General features: G+C 30.6%; 3 protein-coding genes across 3 annotated transcripts; 2 read left to right on the top strand and 1 right to left on the bottom strand.

The window, feature by feature from the left end:
* Window positions 332-2,656, top strand: LOC107644974. Its single transcript, XM_016348957.2, has 3 exons — window positions 332-370; window positions 1,365-1,990; window positions 2,321-2,656. The coding sequence occupies exons 2-3, from the start codon at window positions 1,446-1,448 to the stop codon at window positions 2,388-2,390; spliced, it is 615 nt and encodes a 204-aa protein (XP_016204443.1). The 5' UTR covers window positions 332-370; window positions 1,365-1,445; the 3' UTR covers window positions 2,391-2,656.
* LOC107644975 (light-harvesting complex-like protein OHP2, chloroplastic) lies at window positions 2,809-4,553 on the top strand. The gene is made up of 2 exons (XM_016348958.2): window positions 2,809-3,573; window positions 4,279-4,553. The coding sequence occupies exons 1-2, from the start codon at window positions 3,161-3,163 to the stop codon at window positions 4,391-4,393; spliced, it is 528 nt and encodes a 175-aa protein (XP_016204444.1). The 5' UTR covers window positions 2,809-3,160; the 3' UTR covers window positions 4,394-4,553.
* On the bottom strand, window positions 5,089-5,610 carry LOC107642244. The gene has a single exon (XM_016345534.2). It carries the CDS (start codon window positions 5,458-5,460, stop codon window positions 5,224-5,226), a length of 237 nt encoding a protein of 78 aa, XP_016201020.1. The 5' UTR covers window positions 5,461-5,610; the 3' UTR covers window positions 5,089-5,223.

The raw sequence follows: 10,344 nt of genomic DNA, 5'->3' as shown, positions 1-10,344 counted from the left end.
AATTCACCAAAAGAGAAAGAATTTTATAATAAAATTAATAACGAGAAAATGTTAATAAGAAAAAAAATTGAGTCTGAGAAAATACAAATGAATTTGTTACTATTTTAGTTTATGGATAATATTTTATTGTTTTCCTCAGAGTGCGTTAAAAAAAATGTATTAATAATTTAATTATTTATGCGGTCCCATCACTATCATGCGCCCTTGTGTCACTATCTTTATATCGATCCTCTTTTTAAATAATACGGACCTTACTAAAATAAAATAAATTAAATTATCATTTTCTTTTTTTTTTCTTTTTCTTTTTAGCATTATTTATTTATTTATTTATTATTATTTGATTCGCCGACGACACTGCTTTCACTTTTTGGTACTGTCAGTTTTCTTCTTCCTCCATTTTCAAATTTTATTTTATTTTTCCGTTTGTTTCTCGAGAAAATTTGAAGGAAACCGGTACTGTGAAATCTCACTTGTTAGTTGGTGCCTCTTTGAGTGTGGAATTTAACGAAGTAATCGAAATCATTTTTGCTTTGAGATTTTATCTGAGTTCTATGATTTGAGCTTCGTGTCTGTGTTTCTGATTTTGTTTTTCTCTCTGCATTTACATTTAACTTTTGATTTTTCTTTTCGGTTTTCGTTTTCAATTTTAGCTAATCTAGCTTCGAATTTATTTATTTTTTAGTGAAATTGTGTTGTATGTGTATAGAGAAAAAAGTTGCATGCTAGGATGCTAAAATTGCCTTGAAACAGAGATCTTCTTTATTTGCCATTTCTCCATATGGTTTTTAATTAATATTTTTTTTTTTTCTCTTTTGTGAGAATCAATAGGAATTGTTAGAGATTCGAAAAAAAATTATTTTTATTTTATTTTATTCTCCTCCCCCACTCTAATGTATGTTATTGGATTTATAATTCAGTGGAAGTTGTAGTGATTAGAATTATTGATTGAGTTAAGATTTTGCCTTGAATTTGTTTATATAATGGTTTTGAAGGGCTTTGATGATTTTGGCAAAGACAAAAAGCTTAACTCCTTTGTTGCTGTAGCTATTTAATTTGAGCTTAGGCTCAACAGTTTCAACACATTATTGGAGCATCAAGAAACATAGGGAAGTCTTAAAGTGGTTTTAGTACTGTGTTCGTCTTTGTCTTAAGTTGTTCCAAAGCTATGTCTTCACTGTTATGCATCTTTGTTGTCATGCCAAATTGAATTTGTTCAACAAGGCATATTCTCTTTTAATAATTGAAATTGATATGTGGAATGGAAAATATTATTATAACTTGCTATAGAGTATAACTAGATTAAAATTTTTGACTGCATCGGAAGTCATGATCATGCTGACATTTAATCACTTTTTGTGTGGAAGGTTGTGAATTGTGATTTTGGTTCTTCAGAGAGTAGGGAGCCATATATAGAAATTGTCCTGGTGCGCTGATGAGAAGAACTGATGTTATTGGCAGTAGAAGGAGGAGGATTCTTCTCTTCTTCAGCTTCGGGGTATAGTAAGGGCCTGAGCCTTCTCCTCTTGGGCCAGAGGAGTGATGATAAATCTAGGACAGTTTTGCCGTGGAACCAGTATCAGTTGGTAGACCAAGAATCTGAACCTGAGCTCCAGCTGGCTTCCAAAAAGAACCGCCTCTCCCGCGGTTGCGCTTCCTTTGTTTGCTTTGGTCGCGCTTCCGCAGGACTTGACACTCCATCTCATCTTAAAGTTGGCCCTGCCCAACAACATAATGTGTCACCAGGGCCACTGGTTCCTGACGATGGCACAGATCCTTCTGCTAATGTAGATAATGACAATAGAAAGGTTGCACTTAAAAGTAGCTTACGAAGGCCACAGAATCATAAACCAGATCCTCTTGAGACTGCTAATGAACATGAGGCATTAGGTGGAAAGGGGAGTGATGCTCCTGATCAAACAGAGGGAAGGAAAGTGCAGTGGACAGATGTTTGTGGCAGTGAGCTTGTCGAAATACGGGAATTTGAGCCCAGGTATTTGAATCTTTTATTTTCTTTATCAACCATTTCTGTTTCTTGCTAATGTATTCTTGGTTGGTTCTCGATATCCATGTTCAATTATAAGAATTAGAAGGTTTTTTATGGTGTATTAGACTTTTCCATTAGAAACTCCTGAAGCTTTGGAGTTTTTAACGAAGTTACATCTTCCCAATTGATATTTGCGAATTGCTATTGAGTATCTCACTACAAATTATCATAGCCATCTTAAATTCTTTTTGTCAAGTGTTGTATGAGCTTTGCAATGGAAGTTTCTAATCTTCTTTCCTTGTATGTGTATCTGTCCCTTGTTTTATTCAACTGCAGTGAAGTGGATGGATCAATTGATGAATATGATGATGGGAATGAAAGAACTTGTTCCTGTGCTATCATGTAAATTGGGATCCCGCGAATGAAGCATCAAGTCATTCATTCCTAACACTTTGCATCACTCAATCTGAGGTCAAAGGAGCAAAGATTTTTTGGTCATTCACATTCACACCACCATCTCTCACCTTAGCGACCTTACCTTTTGAGCCTGTGATTGCCTTGCAGCCTTCAATTTTGTTCCTCTGCTTTCCATCAATTTATTGTATAATAATCTTTGTTGTGTGAATTCATTTCCTTTTGATTAATTATTTTTGTGCTGTTTTCATTGTCCTATTTTTATATGGATTAACAAAATTCAATCTGATATTTTTTTTGCATATTCATTAAATTTATATATTTAATGCTAGGTTAGTCCTTGATCTGAACATACTAAGTTTGAAATTGTGGTCCAAAAAGAATAACCGTACCCAGAGTTCTCCCAACCAAAAATTTAAAAAAATATTAAGAGTGAGAATTATCCCTTTTATTCTAGTTGATATAAAGCAGCCAAAATCCAATGGTTGATAGTGAAGTAAGCATAAAAGACATTGTTGGTCAGTTTCAAGTGGTTAAGACACTTACACAACTTCACTTAACTGGAACCACTTTCAATTTGAAACTTGGCCATACCTTATCCACACACCTACCTTGTTTCCTGATTTTGATCACACCACACCACAATGTCCAAATAAGACTCAATACAAGAAACTAAGAGAAAACAAAATATAAAATTCTCTTCATAGTTGGTAGCATCAAGAAAAAGAAAAAAAAAAAAAGAAAAAGAAAGAAAGAAATATTATGTCTGTGACAACCACAATTCCAAGCATCAAAATCTCCACATGTTCCTCCTCTCCATGTTGCAGTTCTACAACAACTTCATCACATTCTTTGAGGTATAAGCCTTATTATAATGTTTTTACCATAAGGAATTCTCAGGCTGAAGGTCCTCTAAGAAGACCAGTGGCTCCACCTGTGAGAGAAGAACCTTCTAGTGGTGGTTCTCCGCCGCAGCCCTTGAAGCCATCACCTCCTTCCCCAAATAAACCGGCTTCTTCTTATGTCGTTGTTGATGATAAGAATGTTGTTACATTAGAGTTTCAGAGGCAAAAGGCTAAGGAGTTGCAGGAATATTTCAAACAGAAGAAGCTTGATGAAGCAGACCAGGGTCCTGCTTTTGGCTTCATTGGCAAGAATGAGATCAACAATGGAAGGTAAAGTGTTTTACTTTTTGACACAAATAAAACTGGAGTTAATCTATGTTTCTGCTTTATATTAATTGCATTATTCCAGGGGTTTTAGCTTAGAATCTTTTTACAATTGTCTTGCCATAATTGAATTGTATGAATTGAGGAAATACTAATTTAGTTTCATGAAATCCTCTTGTTTAAACCTTAGAAATAACAGAGATACCGATATTATTGAAAGTGATAAAATAAAATAAAAATAAGTTTTGTCTGTCGGAAATGGATCCTCTCAAGTGAAGAAAATACTGGATGGTGTCAATTGTGATTTTTCACCCTTCATTGCTCTTTCTCTCATATTTAATTTTGCCCCCACTTATAAAGTTAACAGTGAGAGATCACACTACATTTTCTCAAGTGTTGAAAAAACTGGAGAGGATCCATTTCCTTTGTCTGTCCAATTCTACAGTGAACATAAGATTATAAATTCTGTCCCAAGATAAATATATTTTTCCTGTTTCTATATTGATATCTTTCGGGTTCAAGCCATCAGATCAGCAACCGATATAATTATCTGGTTAGACTGCCTACATTACACCTTTCGGGTGCGACTCTTCTCCGGATCCTGCTTTAATGCGAAATGCTTGTGCATCAGACTACCTTTTAGGCTTTTATATCAATATCCTTCTCCAAACGTTTTGACTTTTAACGCGGAATTTTACTTGTTTTGTACAGATGGGCAATGTTTGGTTTTGCTGTAGGGTTGCTAACAGAGTATGCAACAGGATCAGACTTTGTTGATCAAGTAAAGATCCTACTCTCGAATTTTGGGATACTGGATTTGGAATGACATAATAATTCTCTTAAATATATAAAAGATTGTGCATGTGGTTTCTTGTATCCTTGGTGTAACAATGTTGAGTTTATAGCAATTAGTTTAATTTTTGTATTATGGTTTTAGTTTTATATCTGACACCAATTTCCATCATCTGATCCAGTTATAGCTTTCACAAACCTTTATTGTTGCTGTTATGGTGAATGATAGTAGGGTTATACAAATTTAAATGTACAATTAATACAATAGGCTAATAATGGTCAATAGGTTCAAGTAACAAGAGACATGTAAGCACTTAATCCAACAAAAGATTATTTTTTAATTAAAAATTATTTTTTAATCAATTTTTTTTTTCATTGCATATCCAAGGAATAAAAAGGATCACTAGAAAATGAAAAAGAGAATAAAAGAAATTAAAATAAAAGATATAGAAGTTGGTGTTAGTTACAATAAGTCTATAATAAGATACATAAAAAAGGTTGAAAGCTAAAGTTAGAATTAATTACAAAAATATAAACATATTATTAGACATGCAAACTTTAATAAAACTTGTGAATTCAATTTGAGACCTAAATTCATAGACTCGAGAGTTTGATAATTTGCAAAGTGATATATCTGCTCTCTATATGTCTCACCTCTTGATTTTAGTTTCTTGATAAAATTATCTTCTCTGATAATCATTGCACTTCTGAATACAAATTAAACAAAAATAATCAAACAAGAAAACTCTCATTTCATTTCATCATTTTGTTTTTTACAAGTTAAAGCTATTTTGTTTTCTTCAACATCATATTCATACCCTTGAAAAAAAAAAAAAAACTATAACTCACATTATTTCATTATTATTACCACTCACCAAACTTGTTCTTGATCCACTTGAAGCTGTTCCTCACACTTGTTTTAAGCTTCCTCTCCACAGCATAAACATTATATGACTTGATTCTCTTCTTCCTCTTGATCTCTGCATCACTTGCTGCATAAAACCCACTTCCCTTATGACATGGCCCATTGAAGTTGTAGGAATTTGATCTCTCTCTGAATCCAAATTCAGAGTATTCAGGGTATGACTTGCTTTTCTCCATTGACAAAACCAAAGAAAAAAACAGTCTCTTTGTTTTGGTATTTTGAGTGCATGAAGATTGAAGAGCAATAAGTATTTATGTGCATGAGACACACAAACAAATGCATTGTGATTCAGTTGCGGTGGCATCCATGTGTGATGTTGTGTGAATGATGAGTGTCATTGGTGGTAATGAAGGAGATAGGGCCCACATTGTTGATTCACGGCTAAATTTTTTCCTTTTTATATTGATTAAATCACAAGTCATATGTTGATGGCTTATTGGTAGAAGCTTGAATGTTTTTGTTTGATATAAATTTTTTTTTAAATTGATATTAATTAAATCGGACAGTTCGATTTATTTTAAAAAAATTTAATTAAAAGATTTAATTTATATTTTAAAAATACAAATTAGAGAGTTTGATTTTAATATTAATTTTTTTTTAATTTTCAAAAATGTAAATCTTGTGATTTTTTTAAAAAAGAATTAAATAACGTAAATTAGTAGGTCTAAATTTTAGAGATTACTGAATAACTAAATAAGAAATCGAAAGCACCAATTTCTTTTCTCTTATATTATTGAAAAACACATATCTTGACTCATCCTTTTGTGTTACACATTATCATGCAGCATAAAAAAAAAATAATAAACGTTGATTCACATGACATTGATGTGGGTCCAACCCTTTCTAGTGCTGAGGATATGCTAATTTTTATAAATATTTTGTAAGAGTTTAAAAAAATATGTTAGTTTTGTAAAATAACTAGTGTCAAATCTATTAGGTAGCGTTTGGTAGAGAGACAGAGACCGAAAGACTAATACTGAGAGACAGAGACTGAAATAAATTTCAGTATTCTGTTTGGTGTAAAGTGAGAGACAGAAATTGAAACAAGAATGAAGTTCTAATTTAATTTGTACAAAGGGTAAAATTAGAATTAATTAATTGAAATGAGGGTATTTTAGGTATAAAATGTTATTAAAGTTTTAGTCTCCGTCTCTAAAAATTTCAGTCCCTGTGTCCCTACTTTTTGGAGGTACTGAAATACTGAAATTTTAGAGACAGAAACAGAAATTTTAGTACCAATATCTGAGCCAACAAACATGATACGAGTCTCAGTTCCTCAATCTCTGTTCCAATATCACAAAACAAATCGCTACCTTATGGACAAAAATAGTTGACCAAAGATAAGGCACTACTAAGCTAGAGATTTCTTAGCCTTAGGTGTTATGTGAACAAGATCTGCTCATCTATATTCATGGTTTAAAGTAAGAAATAAGAATGTTCCACAATTGCTAAAGACATGAAGTATTGCCTTTTGCGAAAGAAATGTTGTGTATTTAATTTTACATTTTATTTAATACTAAATAGATATATTAGTTTCTTATGAGTTAAAATAAGTACAAATGATATAACTCTTAATCTTAAATAACTCAGTGCAACTTTTTGCTTTTTTCTTCTTACATAAAATCATTAAGAGTTATTATATTCCTCAGGCTTTGATTTGAACTAATGACAATTTGCCATTTGCAAATTTTAATTCATGCACATTTATGTTGATTTAATTAAATAGTGTCCCAAACATAATTTCTTTATGGAAAGCAAAAATGGGTGTGATCATCTCCCACTTTTATTTTATTTCAAAGTTGGTGGCTCAGTGCACTGTGGGTCATGGATTCTCTATTCAGAATTTCAGATCAAAGATTTAAACGATTACCTTTATCACCATCCATGACTTAAGATGCTACAAGTTTATATGTTTGACAAAATTCATATAATTGTTAGTATGTAGTAAAAATGAGACAACAATAATAAAGGGAAAAAAAAAAAGCTAAATGTTCTTTGCATTTCTTAGGAGATGTCGGGAGAATGAAAGTCACAAATAATTTTTTTTAGAAACTTCCATCTCCAAGTAAAGCCAATCACAAAAAAAACAAAACAAAACAAAACACAATCACATGTAAGTGACTTGGAAAATCTTTTAATTTTTAAAATCACATTAAAGAATAGTGTTAAGTGAATAAGTTATTATTTAACCAAGCTTTTAATTAAATATTTTTAAAAAATTAAAAAATCAACATTTTTCTTCTTCATCTTTTTCTTTTCTAATTTGTTTTTGTTTCTTCTTTCCTCTTCATTCTCTTTTTTCTTATTTCTCTTCTCTTCTTTCTTTTTTTCTTATTGTTGCTATATTTTTTTTTCTTATTTTTTTCCACTCTTACTGAATTTTTTCCCTTTTTTATTTTTATTTTCTATTGGTAGTTTTCTCCAAAAATTTATGTATTTCCTTCTAAAAATTTTACAGTTGGTTATAAAAAATTAATTTCTTTGATTTGATAAATTTCTGTATTTCTATTATTTAAAAGACATTTTTAAAAAAAATTAATGAAAACTTAAACTAAAAAACCTTGGTTCATCTAAACTTTTTCTCCAGAAAAAAAAAATATATAGTCTAAATTCTAAAATCTCAAAAGAAAATGGGAAGTGTAGTGATTCTCAAAGATACATGTGGGTCCCACATGTACGGCAGCAACCAGCAAGGGCACAGTGCGACTGGCCTAATAACCCCCCTTTTTTCCTACTGTTCCTCTCGGTCCAACAAATTAAAGACTAATATATTGCGAATCAGAGCTTAATTTAAGAATTTATTATTGATCAATAATTACTATATGTATAAGATGAGATTCGAATTTTTAACATTTATTTTAGTATATTAGTAAACTAACCAATAAATCAACCGAACTTGATTAATACACCTTTTGTTATATATCCTTTCCTTTTTCCTAAAGGCTCCAAAAAGATGTTCAACTTCTAATTGGATCACTTGGTCGGTTAGGTACCCTCAACTTTCATGAATCTTCTCAACTTCATCAATATTTTTAGCCTATTAATCCCAAAATCTGGAAAAGATTTCTTGCATGCATCAGAGAAATACTCAATATAAGGGACATGCTAAGTATTGGATTTGTGTACCATATAGCTCATGGTTTATGATCTATAAAATTGTATGTAATTAATTTCACTTTGGTGTATATTACTCATGGTCATGGAAGATTTTATTGTGTAATTTAATTAAGTTGGTTATAAAAAGAAAAAGAAATATAGGGAATATTGTGGTAAATGTTGAAAGTATAGAATCAACATAACATATACTTTACCCTAATGTGTGAAAATTGTTTTTGTTTTTATTTATTTATTTCACATGCAGAAATTTAAAGCTGCCATGTAACCATCTAGTAATCTTGTTTTGCTTTTGAAAATTAAAAAAAGATGGTTAGGTGCTCAATAAAGGGATATTAAACATGCTAAACACATACATAGTTTTTTTAATGCAAAAGGGAGACATCATAATTTTACATAAGACCATAAGAATCACACCTAGCTAGTAGCTACTAGTTAGGCACATATATGATCAGCATGCACTTAGAATAATAATAAAAACCTTGTTAAATAATGATATATATCTTTCATGCTTATATTCATAGCAATGATTCCTCATTCCAATTACTCAATTGAATGTCCTTTGTTGATTGGTTGAATTTATTTATTTCCTGTTGTGATTCATGGGGAGCAATAGTTGATATTATGCTGCTTCTTTCTTCAGTTGGTGAAAACTTTTTGAGACACTACGCGGTTCATATGTTGTAAAGTGAATAGGCTATGCACTCTGCAATCATGTCTTTCATTTTCTTTAATTTTTACAAATTACAATCCTTACCAAAAATATTATTCTTCCATTAAAANGTATTTTATAGGACTTTATCTTTACATGAGATAAGAGGCTAATTTTTTTTGTTATGAAAATAGAAGTGATGATATACCTTAACATTGTAATTTTTAGTGTTTTTCAAAACTGTGGAAAGTACACAAATCGGATGGTCCGATTTCTGTACCTCAAATTTTTTATTTTTTTTAACACAAATCAAACGGTCCAATTTGTGTACCTCTAGAAATCGGACCGTCCGATTTCTATTTTTCTAATAAATCGGACGGTCTGATTTCTCCTTCTCTAGTTAAACGATTCCACATTTGAGTATAACACCCCGTCAACAATTCACATTTTAAAAAAACACTACTACCACTCCAATATTAAAAATAGAAAGTTCGAGATAAGAGTAGAGTTGAATACTAAATATACTATATTTACTTTTTTATTATAATTAATTAACAAGGCAAAAAAATGAGCTTTGTAGACTTAATACAAATATCTTTTTCATGGATGTAAGGCCTATTAAAGACTTTTTGGCCCAACAAGAAAAAGAACAAATAAAAATATCTTTCCATCGATTTACTCTCTTTCACCGCTTCCTTCTCTGTATCCAGGGACGGATCCACTCATGTGGGTGTGGGGGCAAGTGTCCCCACTACAATTTAGAATTTTATTGAGTAGTATATGATAATAATATTTATTTGTCCTCACTAAATTATTAAATTTAACCCCATAATAATTTTTTATTCAACTTTCGACACTTAATAGCCAATTTGAAAACTTCATATTAGATGTCTATTATAATGATCAATTTTCAAATTTAAATAAGATTGGTGTTCTTTCTTAGAGATCGACTCGAAAGAATATTATCTATCCATTTGTGTTTCTTCTTTTAAAATTAGCTTTACTTTTTTTCATAATAACTACACTAATTGAATGAACTTTTTCAACTATGAATATCATCAAGAGCTAATTTGTATGAAAGTCGAATTTTAAATGATTGTTCAACGACATATACAAAAAAAAGACATTTTAATTATATTGTCAAGGTTTCAAAATATGAAATATAAAAAATTAAATTTTAAATTATATGTTATTATTTAAATTACTATTTTAGTATTTTAATTTGTAATTAGATATTTTGAAACCTAATCATATTTTACAATAACAAAATATAATTATAACAACAATTATGCTA

Source organism: Arachis ipaensis, chromosome B05, assembly GCF_000816755.2.
Source record: "Arachis ipaensis cultivar K30076 chromosome B05, Araip1.1, whole genome shotgun sequence".
Lineage (NCBI taxonomy): Eukaryota > Viridiplantae > Streptophyta > Magnoliopsida > Fabales > Fabaceae > Arachis > Arachis ipaensis.
The sequence above is the reverse complement of the archived record's forward strand: the minus strand, read 5'-3'. Positions and strand labels throughout refer to the sequence as shown.

Bases quoted from the DNA above. Each gene is read 5' to 3' on its own strand.
- LOC107644975 (XM_016348958.2), top strand. From the start codon at position 3,161: ATGTCTGTGACAACCACAATTCCAAGCATCAAAATCTCCACATGTTCC. The intron at 3,574-4,278 runs GTAAAGTGTTTT...TGTTTTGTACAG, and splicing joins AATGAGATCAACAATGGAAG to ATGGGCAATGTTTGGTTTTG.
- LOC107644974 (XM_016348957.2), top strand. From the start codon at position 1,446: ATGTTATTGGCAGTAGAAGGAGGAGGATTCTTCTCTTCTTCAGCTTCG. The intron at 1,991-2,320 runs GTATTTGAATCT...ATTCAACTGCAG, and splicing joins ATACGGGAATTTGAGCCCAG to TGAAGTGGATGGATCAATTG.
- LOC107642244 (XM_016345534.2), bottom strand. From the start codon at position 5,460: ATGGAGAAAAGCAAGTCATACCCTGAATACTCTGAATTTGGATTCAGA.